Source organism: Anomaloglossus baeobatrachus, chromosome 6, assembly GCF_048569485.1.
Source record: "Anomaloglossus baeobatrachus isolate aAnoBae1 chromosome 6, aAnoBae1.hap1, whole genome shotgun sequence".
Taxonomy (NCBI): Eukaryota; Metazoa; Chordata; class Amphibia; order Anura; family Aromobatidae; genus Anomaloglossus; species Anomaloglossus baeobatrachus.
In genome coordinates, this window is record NC_134358.1 from 6,634,894 (window position 1) to 6,648,676 (window position 13,783).

The 13,783-nt window shown below is 61.1% G+C and overlaps 1 protein-coding gene across 2 annotated transcripts in view; it reads left to right on the forward strand.

Moving 5' to 3' along the window:
• The first annotated feature begins 1,727 nt into the window (after positions 1-1,727).
• Positions 1,728-13,783, forward strand: part of NAPRT (nicotinate phosphoribosyltransferase) — a 51,945-nt gene continuing 39,889 nt past the window's right edge. For both annotated transcript variants that reach the window (XM_075352674.1, XM_075352675.1), the window contains exons 1-6: positions 1,728-1,970; positions 8,218-8,345; positions 11,945-12,027; positions 13,130-13,260; positions 13,343-13,458; positions 13,537-13,733. In XM_075352674.1, coding sequence (XP_075208789.1) covers positions 1,778-1,970; positions 8,218-8,345; positions 11,945-12,027; positions 13,130-13,260; positions 13,343-13,458; positions 13,537-13,733 — 848 coding nt within the window. In that variant the 5' untranslated portion in view covers positions 1,728-1,777. The remainder of the gene's footprint in view (positions 1,971-8,217; positions 8,346-11,944; positions 12,028-13,129; positions 13,261-13,342; positions 13,459-13,536; positions 13,734-13,783) is intronic.

Sequence of the window (13,783 nt, forward strand, 5' to 3'; positions counted from 1 at the left end):
GGAGCCGGTAAGGATCCCGCACTGTGGAGACGGAGCCGGTAAGGATCCCGCACTGTGGAGACGGAGCCGGTAAGGATCCCGCACTGTGGAGACGGAGCCGGTAAGGATCCCGCACTGTGGAGACGGAGCCGGTAAGGATCCCGCACTGTGGAGACGGAGCCGGTAAGGATCCCGCACTGTGGAGACGGAGCCGGTAAGGATCCCGCACTGTGGAGACGGAGCCGGTAAGGATCCCGCACTGTGGAGACGGAGCCGGTAAGGATCCCGCACTGTGGAGACGGAGCCGGTAAGGATCCCGCACTGTGGAGACGGAGCCGGTAAGGATCCCGCACTGTGGAGACGGAGCCGGTAAGGATCCCGCACTGTGGAGACGGAGCCGGTAAGGATCCCGCACTGTGGAGACGGAGCCGGTAAGGATCCCGCACTGTGGAGACGGAGCCGGTAAGGATCCCGCACTGTGGAGACGGAGCCGGTAAGGATCCCGCACTGTGGAGACGGAGCCGGTAAGGATCCCGCACTGTGGAGACGGAGCCGGTGATGATCCCGCACTGTGGAGACGGAGCCGGTGATGATCCCGCACTGTGGAGACGGAGCCGGTGATGATCCCGCACTGTGGAGACGGAGCCGGTGATGATCCCGCACTGTGGAGACGGAGCCGGTGATGATCCCGCACTGTGGAGACGGAGCCGGTGATGATCCCGCACTGTGGAGACGGAGCCGGTGATGATCCCGCACTGTGGAGACGGAGCCGGTGATGATCCCGCACTGTGGAGACGGAGCCGGTGATGATCCCGCACTGTGGAGACGGAGCCGGTGATGATCCCGCACTGTGGAGACGGAGCCGGTGATGATCCCGCACTGTGGAGACGGAGCCGGTAATGATCCCGCACTGTGGAGACGGAGCCGGTAATGATCCCGCACTGTGGAGACGGAGCCGGTGATCCTGTGGAGACGGAGCCGGTGATCCTGTGGAGACGGAGCCGGTGATCCTGTGGAGACGGAGCCGGTGATCCTGTGGAGACGGAGCCGGTGATCCTGTGGAGACGGAGCCGGTGATCCTGTGGAGACGGAGCCGGTGATCCTGTGGAGAGGGAGACGGTGATCCTGTGGAGACGGAGACGGTGATCCTGTGGAGACGGAGCCGGTGATCGTGTGGAGACGGAGCCGGTGATCGTGTGGAGACGGAGACGGTGATCCTGTGGAGACGGAGCCGGTGATCCTGTGGAGACGGAGACGGTGATCCTGTGGAGACGGAGACGGTGATCCTGTGGAGACGGAGCCGGTGATCCTGTGGAGACGGAGCCGGTGATCCTGTGGAGACGGAGCCGGTGATCCTGTGGAGACGGAGACGGTGATCCTGTGGAGACGGAGACGGTGATCCTGTGGAGACGGAGACGGTGATCCTGTGGAGACGGAGACGGTGATCCTGTGGAGACGGAGACGGTGATCCTGTGGAGACGGAGACGGTGATCCTGTGGAGACGGAGACGGTGATCCTGTGGAGACGGAGACGGTGATCCTGTGGAGACGGAGCCGGTGATCGTGTGGATCTGGCTCTCTCCAGCAGCAGATTAGACTCCAGGTTCTGGTAATCTTAGTGTTTCTGCTCGGAGCCTCCTTTGGGCCGGGTGTGAGGACACTGCGCGGCGCCCTCCGGCCTGCAGGGGTCACTGCAGAGTCCTGTAAGAAGGCTGCGGAGAGAACTACACTTCCCGGCATGCCCCGGGCGGCGGGGGCGGGCCGCTGTCATTGGCCGCTCGGTGCGGGGCTCAGGCGGCATGGAGCTCCCGCTTCTCACCGACCTCTATCAGTTCACCATGGCGTACGGCTACTGGCGGAGCGGGCGGCACCGGGAGGCGGCGGAGTTCGAGCTCTTCTTCCGGGACGCTCCGTTCAGTGGCGGCTTCACCCTGTTCTGTGGCCTGGAGGAGACGCTGCGCTTCCTGCGGGACTTCCGCTTCTCCCGAGCAGGTGACGGCTGTGTCTGCTGCATGGGAGCCCCGTGTGACTGTACCCCGCCCCCTGGTCTCCCGTCAGCCCCGCCCCCTGGTCTCCCGTCAGCCCCGCCCCCTGGTCTCCCGTCAGCCCCGCCCCCTGGTCTCCCGTCAGCCCCGCCCCCTGGTCTCCCGTCAGCCCCGCCCCCTGGTCTCCCGTCAGCCCCGCCCCCTGGTCTCCCGTCAGCCCCGCCCCCTGGTCTCCCGTCAGCCCCGCCCCCTGGTCTCCCGTCAGCCCCGCCCCCTGGTCTCCCGTCAGCCCCGCCCCCTGGTCTCCCGTCAGCCCCGCCCCCTGGTCTCCCGTCAGCCCCGCCCCCTGGTCTCCCGTCAGCCCCGCCCCCTGGTCTCCCGTCAGCCCCGCCCCCTGGTCTCCCGTCAGCCCCGCCCCCTGGTCTCCCGTCAGCCCCGCCCCCTGGTCTCCCGTCAGCCCCCTCCCCCCCTGGCCCCTCTTGTCCCCCCTGGCCCCTCTTGTCCCCTCTGTCCCCTCTTGTCCCCTCTGGCCTCTCTTGTCCCCTCTGGCCTCTCTTGTCCCCTCTGGCCTCTCTTGGCCCCTCTTGTCCCCTCTGGCCCCTCTTGTCCCCTCTGTCCCCTCTGGCCCCTCTGTCCCCTCTGTCCCCTCTTGTCCCCTCTGGCCTCTCTTGTTCCCTCTGGCCTCTCTTGTCCCCTCTGTCCCCTCTGGCCCCTCTGTCCCCTCTGTCCCCTCTTGTCCCCTCTGGCCTCTCTTGTTCCCTCTGGCCTCTCTTGTTCCCTCTGGCCTCTTTTGGCCCCTCTGGCCCCTCTTGTCCCCTCTTGTTTCCTCTGGCCCCTCTTGTCCCCTCTGGCCCCTCTTGTTCCCTCTGGCCCTCTTGTTTCCTCTGGCCCCTCTTGTTTCCTCTGGCCCCTCTTGTCCCCTCTGGCCCCTCTTGTCCCCTCTGGCCCCTCTTGTTTCCTCTTGTTCCCTCTGGCCCCTCTTGTTTCCTCTTGTTTCCTCTGGCCCCTCTTGTCCCCTCTAGTCCCTCTTGTCCCCTCTTGTTCCCTCTGGCCCCCTCTGACCTCTCTTGTCCCCTCTGGCCTCTTTTGTCCCCTCTGGCCCCCTCTGGCCCCTCTTGTCCCCTCTGGCCCCTCTTGTCCCCTCTGGCCCCTCTTGTCCCCTCTGGCCCCTCTTGTCCCTCTGGCCCCTCTTGTCCCTCTGGCCCCTCTGGCCCCCTCTGGCCCCTCTGGCCCCTCTTGTCCCCTCTGGCCCCTCTTGGCCCTTCTTGGCCCCGCTTGTCCCCTCTGGCCCCTCTTGTCCCCTCTGGCCCCTCTTGTCCCCTCTGGCCCCTCTTGTCCCCTCTGGCCTCTCTTGTCCCCTCTGGCCTCTCTTGTCCCCTCTGGCCTCTCTTGTCCCCTCTGGCCTCTCTTGTTCCCTCTTGTTCCCTCTAGTCCCTCTTGTCCCCTCTTGTTCCCTCTGGCCCCCTCTGACCTCTCTTGTCCCCTCTGGCCTCTTTTGTCCCCTCTGGCCCCCTCTGGCCCCTCTTGTCCCCTCTGGCCCCTCTTGTCCCCTCTGGCCCCTCTTGTCCCCTCTGGCCCCTCTGGCCCCTCTTGTCCCTCTGGCCCCTCTTGTCCCTCTGGCCCCTCTGGCCCCCTCTGGCCCCTCTTGTTCCCTCTGGCCCCTCTTGTCCCCTCTGGCCCCTCTTGGCCCCTCTTGGCCCCGCTTGTCCCCTCTGGCCCCTCTTGTCCCCTCTGGCCCCTCTTGTCCCCTCTGGCCCCTCTTGTCCCCTCTGGCCTCTCTTGTCCCTTCTGGCCTCTCTTGTCCCTTCTGGCCTCTCTTGTCCCCTCTGGCCTCTCTTGTCCCCTCTGGCCTCTCTTGTCCCCTCTGGCCTCTCTTGTTCCCTCTTGTTCCCTCTAGTCCCTCTTGTCCCCTCTTGTTCCCTCTGGCCCCCTCTGGCCTCTTTTGTCCCCTCTGGCCTCTTTTGGCCCCTTTTGTCCCCTCTGGCCCCTCTTGTTTCCTCTGGCCCGTCTTGTTTCCTCTGGCCCCTCTTGTTTCCTCTGGCCCCTCTTGTCCCCTCTGGCCCCTCTTGTCCCCCTCTGGCCCCTCTTGTCCCCTCTGGCCCCTCTTGTCCCCTCTGGCCCCTCTTGTTCCCTCTGGCCCTCTTGTTTCCTCTGGCCCCTCTTGTTTCCTCTGGCCCCTCTTGTCCCCTCTGGCCCCTCTTGTCCCCTCTGGCCCCTCTTGTTTCCTCTTGTTCCCTCTGGCCCCTCTTGTTTCCTCTTGTTTCCTCTGGCCCCTCTTGTCCCCTCTAGTCCCTCTTGTCCCCTCTTGTTCCCTCTGGCCCCCTCTGACCTCTCTTGTCCCCTCTGGCCTCTTTTGTCCCCTCTGGCCCCCTCTGGCCCCTCTTGTCCCCTCTGGCCCCTCTTGTCCCCTCTGGCCCCTCTTGTCCCCTCTGGCCCCTCTTGTCCCTCTGGCCCCTCTTGTCCCTCTGGCCCCTCTGGCCCCCTCTGGCCCCTCTTGTTCCCTCTGGCCCCTCTTGTCCCCTCTGGCCCCTCTTGGCCCCTCTTGGCCCCGCTTGTCCCCTCTGGCCCCTCTTGTCCCCTCTGGCCCCTCTTGTCCCCTCTGGCCCCTCTTGTCCCCTCTGGCCCCTCTTGTCCCCTCTGGCCTCTCTTGTCCCCTCTGGCCTCTCTTGTCCCCTCTGGCCTCTCTTGTCCCCTCTGGCCTCTCTTGTTCCCTCTTGTTCCCTCTAGTCCCTCTTGTCCCCTCTTGTTCCCTCTGGCCCCCTCTGACCTCTCTTGTCCCCTCTGGCCTCTTTTGTCCCCTCTGGCCCCCTCTGGCCCCTCTTGTCCCCTCTGGCCCCTCTTGTCCCCTCTGGCCCCTCTTGTCCCCTCTGGCCCCTCTGGCCCCTCTTGTCCCTCTGGCCCCTCTTGTCCCTCTGGCCCCTCTGGCCCCTCTGGCCCCCTCTGGCCCCTCTTGTTCCCTCTGGCCCCTCTTGTCCCCTCTGGCCCCTCTTGGCCCCTCTTGGCCCCCGCTTGTCCCCTCTGGCCCCTCTTGTCCCCTCTGGCCCCTCTTGTCCCCTCTGGCCCCTCTTGTCCCCTCTGGCCTCTCTTGTCCCTTCTGGCCTCTCTTGTCCCCTCTGGCCTCTCTTGTCCCCTCTGGCCTCTCTTGTTCCCTCTTGTTCCCTCTAGTCCCTCTTGTCCCCTCTTGTTCCCTCTGGCCCCCTCTGGCCTCTTTTGTCCCCTCTGGCCTCTTTTGGCCCCTTTTGTCCCCTCTGGCCCCTCTTGTTTCCTCTGGCCCGTCTTGTTTCCTCTGGCCCCTCTTGTTTCCTCTGGCCCCTCTTGTCCCCTCTGGCCCCTCTTGTCCCCCTCTGGCCCCTCTTGTTCCCTCTGGCCCCTCTTGTTTCCTCTGGCCCCTCTTGTCCCCTCTTGTTTACTCTGGCCCCTCTTGTTTCCTCTGACCCCTCTTGTTTCCTCTGGCCCCTCTTGTCCCCCTCTGGCCCCTCTTGTTCCCTCTGGCCCCTCTTGTTTCCTCTGGCCCCTCTTGTCCCCTCTTGTTTACTCTGGCCCCTCTTGTTTCCTCTGGCCCCTCTTGTTTCCTCTGGCCCCTCTTGTCCCCTCTGGCCCCTCTTGTCCCCTCTGGCCCCTCTTGTTCCCTCTGGCCCCTCTTGTTTCCTCTGGCCCCTCTTGTTTCCTCTGGCCCCTCTTGTTTCCTCTGGCCCCTCTTGTTCCCTCTGGCCCCTCTTGTTCCCTCTGGCCCCTCTTGTTTCCTCTGGCCCCTCTTGTTCCCTCTGGCCCTCTTGTCCCCTCTGGCCCCTCTTGTCCCTTCTGGCCCCTCTTGTCCCCTCTGGCCCCTCTTGTCCCCTCTGGCCCCTCTTGTCCCCTCTGGCCCCTCTTGTCCCCTCTGGCCCCTCTTGTCCCCTCTGGCCCCTCTTGTTTCCTCTGGCCCCTCTTGTTCCTTCTGGCCCCTCTTGTTCCCTCTGGCCCCTCTTGTTCCCTCTGGCCCCTCTTGGCCCCTCTTGTCCCCTCTGGCCCCTCTTGTGCCCTCTCGCCTCTCTTGTCCCCTCTCGCCCCTCTTGTCCCGTCTGTCCTGCCGCCTTCCTCCTGCTTTCCGTGCCTTCCTCTACTATCTGGTGCCTGGTCCTGTCCCTGATGTCCTGTATCATCTCCTCTCCGGTGCCCAGTCCTTTAACCGCTTTCTCCACCTTCCTCTCCTGTCCAGTGCTGGCTCCTGTCCCGGCTTTGTCCTGATTCCTCCCCTCTCCTGTCCGCGGTGCCAGGTCCTGTCCCGGCTTTGTCCTGATTCCTTACCTGTCCGGTGCCCGGTCCTGTTCCCGCTTTCTCCTCCTTCCTCTCCTGTCCAGAGCCTGGTCCTGTCCCAGCATTGTCCTGATTCCTCCCCTGTCCGGTGCCCGGCATTGTCCTGATTCCTCCCCTGTCCGGTGCCCGGCTTTGTCCTGATTCCTCCCCTCTCCTGTCCAGAGCCTGGTCCTGTCCCGGCTTTGTCCTGATTCCTCCCCTGTCCGGTGCCCGGTCCTGTCCCGGCTTTGTCCTGATTCCTCCCCTGTCCGGTGCCCGGTCCTGTCCCGGCTTTGTCCTGATTCCTCCCCTGTCCGGTGCCCGGTCCTGTCCCGGCTTTGTCCTGATTCCTCCCCTGTCCGGTGCCCGGTCCTGTCCCGGCTTTGTCCTGATTCCTCCCCTGTCCGGTGCCCGGTCCTGTCCCGGCTTTGTCCTGATTCCTCCCCTGTCCGGTGCCCGGTCCTGTCCCGGCTTTATCCTGATTCCTCTCCTGTCCTGTGCCCGGTCCTGTCCCGGCTTTGTCCTGATTCCTCTCCTGTCCTGTGCCCGGTCCTGTCCCGGCTTTGTCCTGATTCCTCCCCTGTCCGGTGCCCGGTCCTGTCCCGGCTTTGTCCTGATTCCTCCCCTGTCCGGTGCCCGGTCCTGTCCCGGCTTTGTCCTGATTCCTCCCCTGTCCGGTGCCCGATCCTGTCCCGGCTTTGTCCTGATTCCTCCCCTGTCCGGTGCCCGGTCCTGTCCCGGCTTTGTCCTGATTCCTCCCCTGTCCGGTGCCCGGTCCTGTCCCGGCTTTGTCCTGATTCCTCCCCTGTCCGGTGCCCGGTCCTGTCCCGGCTTTGTCCTGATTCCTCCCCTGTCCGGTGCCCGGTCCTGTCCCGGCTTTGTCCTGATTCCTCTCCTGTCCGGTGCCCGGTCCTGTCCCGGCTTTGTCCTGATTCCTCTCCTGTCCGGTGCCCGGTCCTGTCCCGGCTTTGTCCTGATTCCTCCCCTGTCCGGTGCCCGGTCCTGTCCCGGCTTTGTCCTGATTCCTCTCCTGTCCGGTGCCCGGTCCTGTCCCGGCTTTGTCCTGATTCCTCCCCTGTCCGGTGCCCGGTCCTGTCCCGGCTTTGTCCTGATTCCTCTCCTGTCCTGTGCCCGGTCCTGTCCCGGCTTTGTCCTGATTCCTCCCCTGTCCGGTGCCCGGTCCTGTCCCGGCTTTGTCCTGATTCCTCCCCTGTCCGGTGCCCGGTCCTGTCCCGGCTTTGTCCTGATTCCTCCCCTGTCCGGTGCCCGGTCCTGTCCCGGCTTTATCCTGATTCCTCCCCTGTCCGGTGCCCGGTCCTGTCCCGGCTTTATCCTGATTCCTCTCCTGTCCGGTGCCCGGTCCTGTCCCGGCTTTGTCCTGATTCCTCCCCTGTCCGCTGCCCGGTCCTGTCCCGGCTTTGTCCTGATTCCTCCCCTGTCCGCTGCCCGGTCCTGTCCCGGCTTTGTCCTTATTCCTCCCCTGTCCGGTGCCCGGTCCTGTCCCGGCTTTGTCCTGATTCCTCCCCTGTCCGCTGCCCGGTCCTGTCCCGGCTTTGTCCTGATTCCTCCCCTGTCCGGTGCCCGGTCCTGTCCCGGCTTTGTCCTGATTCCTCTCCTGTCCTGTGCCCGGTCCTGTCCCGGCTTTGTCCTGATTCCTCCCCTGTCCGGTGCCCGGTCCTGTCCCGGCTTTATCCTGATTCCTCTCCTGTCCTGTGCCCGGTCCTGTCCCGGCTTTGTCCTGATTCCTCTCCTGTCTGGTGCCGGGTCCTGTCCCGGCTTTGTCCTGATTCCTCCCCTGTCTGGTGCCTGGTCCTGTCCCGGCTTTATCCTGATTCCTCCCCTGTCTGGTGCCTGGTCCTGTCCCGGCTTTATCCTGATTCCTCCCCTGTCCGGTGCCCGGTCCTGTCCCGGCTTTCTCCGGCCCGGTGATCACTCCTGGCACTGATCACTCCTGGCACTGATCCTCTCCTCTGTGTTGGCAGACCTCCAGTACTTGGCGTCCGTCCTGCCGCCATCTGTTGACCGCGGCTTCTTTGACTACCTGGAGACTGTAGACGCCTCGGAGGTGATGCTGGCGTCTTTCCCGGAGGGATCGGTTGTGTTTCCCAGAGTAGGTATGGTGACTGCCCTCTGCCCTGTCCATGTAATGACCCACACTCTCCCCTTAGCATAGGGCACAGGGCATGCTGGGACCTGTGCTTCCTCCTCGGCCTGAGGTTGGGCAATTGTGACCTGCTATAAATTTAGGCTACATTCACACGACTGTTCCGTTTTTGCGGTCCGCAAAAACCTGTCCTATTTTTCCACAGATGCTTCTCTATGACATCCATGTGACAACCGCATCTGTTCCGCTCTGTACCGTATACGGTTAGTGTGACTTCCGGTTTCTTTGCAGACCGTAAAAAAACGGAAGGAAGGTTGCATACAGTCCACGTTATCTGGCCAGATGCTGGTTCCCATATACAGTCTATGGGGAACACAATCCGGCACAAAGGGGTCAGCGCTACATACTCCCCGATCACCGGGGCGGCTCACACTGCTCCCGCGGAAGCTCTATCTTCTTCCCGAGCCGGCTGCTCATTAGGCTCATACATATTCACTGCTTCCCCACCCACCGGCGCCTATGCTTGGTTGAAGTAAGACGCGCCCCCATGCTGAGTGACAACTGTCTGACTGCAACCAATCACAGCTGCCGGTGGGCAGGTCTATATTGTACAGTAAAGTAAATAAATAATTAAAAAAAAAAAAACGGTGTGCGGTCCCCCCCCCCCCCCCCCCAATTTTGATATACAGCTAAGATAAAGCCTCAAAGCAGAGGGTTGGTATTCTCAGGCTGGGTAGACCCACGTTATTGGGAGCCCCCCAGCCTAAACATATCAGCCAGCAGCCGCCCGCCATTGCCGCATCAATTAGATCCGGGACTTTACCCGGCTCTTTCCGACTGCCCTGGTGCGGTGGTAATCAGGGTAATAAGGAGTTAATAGCAGCCCATAGCTACCACTAGTGATGGCAGGCGTCTATGAGACACCCCCTCCATCACTAATCTGTAAGTGAAAGTAAATAAACACAAACACCTAAAAAATCCTTTATTTGAAATAAAAGACAAAAAAGCCCCTTCTTTCATCACGGTATTAACCCCCAGACACCCCTGCAGGTTCGCCGTGATCCACACAAGGTCCCACGAGGCTTCCAGCACTGCTACATATCACGCTCACAGCGAGCGCAATAGAACATGACCGCCTGCTGTGAGATTCAGGCCGCAAGTGAAGTGAACCGCGTGGTCTACGGAGACGTCACTCAGTTGATTTCTGGTCACTGGTGGAGGACTCCAGCTGTGACCGCACATCACCTGAGTGACGTCACCGCTAGTCACAGCCTGCAATACTTGATTTGAGAACGCGGAGGACCATGGAACTCCGTGAGAAGCGCTGACGTCACGAGTTCAGCAGAGCTCATCACCGCAGGTAATGAACGTAGCTAACCTCATGATGTCAGCGCTCGTCATAGATAGATGAGAAAGACATGTAATGTCCCACTCCCCCATATATAAAGTCCCACTCCCCAGCATTTTGTAATTTTGCACCCTTTGGTGCCTTTCATGTGGCACTAAAGGGTGCTTAGCCTTGTACTTAGCCAAAAAATAAATAAATAATTAAAAAAAACAATGTGGGGTTCCCCCTATTTTTTGTAGCCAGCTCGGTTAAAGCGGACGGCTGCAGCCTGCAGACCACAGCTGGCAGCTTCACCTTGGCTGGTAATCCAAAATAGAGCGCACCCCACGCTGTTATTTTAAATTAAATAAATACTGTAAAATAAAAACGTAGGGTCCCCCCCAAATTGGATCACCAGCCAAGGTAAAGTGGACAGCTGTGGTCTGGTATTCTCAGATTAGGGAGGTCCATGGTTATTAGACCCTCCCCAGCCTAAAAATAACAGGCCACAGCCGCCTTAGAAGTGACGCATCTATTAGATGTGCCAATCATGGTGCTTTGACCCAGCTCATCCCGTTGCCCTGGTGCGGTGGCAAACAAGGTAATATATGGGGTTGATACCAGCTGTGTAATGTAACCTGGCATCAAGCCCTGGGGTTAGTGATGTCACGGCGTCTATCAGATACCCGACATCACCAACCCAGTCATTAAAAAAAGACAAATTTTTATTTGAAAAAAAAACACTCCCCAAAACATTCCCTCTTTCACCAATTTATTGAAAAGAACAATCAAATCCAGGTCCTCCGTAATGCAATAAGGGGGTCCCACGGTGATCCGTACCATAGTCACTGTCCCAGCCAATGAAGAGCAGAATGTTCCCCATTGGCTGGGAGAACCGTGCAGTGACCTGAGCTAACATCATGAGGTCACTGCAGGGCATGACGAGCGCTAACGTCATGAGGTTATCTGAGTTCATTACCTGCTGTGATGAACTACGCTGAACTCCTGACATCAGCGCTTGTCACTGAGTTCCGTTGTCCGCCGCGTTCACAAGCAAAGTATCGCGAGCTGCACGTGACGTCACCGCTAGTCACAGTATCGGGCCGCCTGCGAGACTCGATGTGAGAATGCGGCGGGCACAGAAATCAGTGACGAGCGCTGACGTCAGGAGTTCATTGGAGATCATCACAGCTGGTAATGATCTGACCTAACCTCCTGATGTCGGCGCTCGTCATCCCAGCTGTGTGAGCAGCTGCAGGGCTGGCGGGGAGCGGGACACAGACTGACGGGGCACCCAATAGAAGTGCTTCCGCGCGGCTTCCGGGGATTTTGCGGACCCATTGACTTGTATTGTGTCACGGTCCGTTATTACGGAACAGAATAGGACATGTTCCATTATAATGGAGCGGACATACAGCAGCCGATGTGTTTCTTGTAGGAACTGACGGAAGTGTTCCCGTGTGCCATCCGATCCTGCACAGAACACAGTGGTCCTGTCCGTGGGTCCGCAAAACACCGGGAACTGATCCGGACAGACGGACCGGTGTCTGAATGAGCCCTTAGCTGGACCCGTCCCCGGGAGACGTCCTCATGTGTCCGGACGTGTGGGGGTCTCCTTTATAATCTGCTGATCCAGCATCTGACCAGGGGTCCCGGTGCCGGATTATCGGACGTTCTCACATTCTGATGATCGTCAGGTTGTTCTAAATCTTGGCTCCTCATAGTCCCAGCAGTCCTATGTAAATGAGGCCTACGCCTTGTATAAGGAAACATTCACACCATCTCCAATGACTTGGAACATTCTTATTTCTCGCAGTTTATCACGTTTGTATCCGGTGAATACTGATACATTGTAACAAACTCTCAGGACAGGTTTCTGCTGCTGAATCTTCAGCCCACAGAGGATTGTCTGCACTGATACATTGTAGCAGACTGCAGCTGTGGAAGCAGGACAGGTCAGGAGGGTGATGACTATTCAGTGACTGCAAACAGAGGTCTTAAAATGAGAAGAAATCGAAACACAAAATCTGTTACAAAATGTTAGAGTTTTTCAGTGGACTGATGACAGATCTACCAATTTCTGGCATCCGTGAGTTTCCGGGGGTCCGAGACCCTCCAGTACAGGGCGGCTAGTGTGAAAGCTGCGCGCTCAAAGCTGATTGGCTGGAGGACACATTCAGCCAATCAGCTTGTCCTTTTGTACAAGGTATCCTTTGCCGGCATATTGGTACTCCCAGTGCTGGGTGTGATGTGACTGTACCTTGTGTGATCTCTGCAGGAGCCGCTGATGAAGGTGCGGGGGCCGCTCCTGGTGGTCCAGCTTCTGGAGACCACTCTGCTCTGCTTGGTGAATTATGCCAGGTACGGAGGGGCGGCGGGTGTGCAGGGAGGGGCGGCGGGTGTGCAGGGAGGGGCGGCGGGTGTGCAGGGAGGGGCGGCGGGTGTGCAGGGAGGGGCGGCGGGGGTGCAGGGAGGGGCGGCGGGGGTGCAGGGAGGGGCGGCGGCGGTGCAGGGAGGGGCGGCGGGGATGCAGGGAGGGGCGGGTGGCGGTGCAGGGAGAGACGGCGGGGGTGCAGGGAGGGACGGCGGGGGTGCAGGGAGGGACGGCGGGGGTGCAGGGAGGGACGGTGGGGGTGCAGGGAGGGGCGGCGGGGGTGCAGGGACGGGCGGCGGGGGTGCAGGGAGGGGCGGCGGGGCTGCAGGGAGGGGCGGCGGGGCTGCAAGGAGGGGCGGCGGGGGATGCAGGGAGGGATGACGGGGGGGTGCAGGGAGGGATGACGGGGGGGTGCAGGGAGGGGCGGCGGGGGTGCAGGGAGGGGCGGCGGGGGTGCAGGGAAGGATGACGGGGTATGCAGGGAGGGATGACGGGGGGCTGCAGGGAGGTGCGACGGGGGTGCTGAGAGGGGCGGCAGGGGTGCTGAGAGGGGCGGCGGGGGTGCAGGGAGGGTGGGCACTGCAGTAAGGACGGACACAATGCTGGCGTGCCCCTGTGTCACATGACTCATAGCTTGCAGTCACATACATTAATAGGAGGATCCATTCACTGACTGCAAGCAATGAACATGAGCGTCACCCCCGCTATATGGCAGCGCCCCTCCCCCGGGTCCTTATAGTCCCCCTTTAGAGAAGTTTTTCCATCCACAAGTCATAGATGTTTGATACATGCCAGTCCTAACTGTGGACTCTGCACCCCCCTCTATAGTACAAGGGTCTTCTTGCCGCCATGTTGGTACTCCCCGCACTGGGTGTGGTGTCTGTGACTATCAGTGCAGCGCCTCCTCATGTGGATGTGGCAGACCCTCGCTTTTTGCTCCCATAGAAGTGAATGGAGGCAGCAGCGCTGCGGCGTCCACCCCTCTGTTCCCAGTGGTGACTTTCAGGAGACCCCCCCCCCCCATTGTGGAGGAACGTGCAGGTCCTCGGAGAGGTGGGACTATTTCTGTATCGTTTCTTCCTTTTTCAGCCTGGTTGCCACCAATGCTGCCCGTTTCCGCCTTGCGGTCGGTCCAGAGAAGAAGCTGCTGGAGATGGGTCTGCGGAGGGCGCAGGGTCCTGACGGGGGGCTGTCTGCCTCCAAATATTCCTTCATTGGTGGTGAGTGCGGCTGACGGCCCTGCGCTCCGGGCGTGGCTCCAGGCATGGCGCCGGACGAGTCACCGCTTCTCTTTTGTTCCAGGGTTTGATTGCACCAGTAACGTGCTGGCCGGGCGGCGGTTTGGCATCCCGGTTGCGGGCACCGTGGCTCACTCCTACGTGGCATCGTTCTCCTCTATGGAAGAAGTGCAGCACCAGGTGAGGACACAATCTTCTCCACCGCGTGTGGTGGCCGTCGTGTATTGATACTTCTGCTGACTCTCTTTTCCCGGTCAGGTTTTGCTGCCGGCGGGCGGTCAGGACAGTCACGTGGACTTCCTGTCGCTGTCACAGTCGTGGCTGCAGAAGGTCTGTCATCTGCTGCGGATTCCTCCTGGCGGCACGCACCTCGGGGAGCTGGCGGCCTTCGTGTCCTACGCCATTGCCTTCCCGCTGAACTTCCTGGTGGTGGTGGATACGTACAGCGTGATGATGTGAGCGGTGATCGCGCCCCGGCCGCCATTGTTTATGCTTGTGTTTTCCA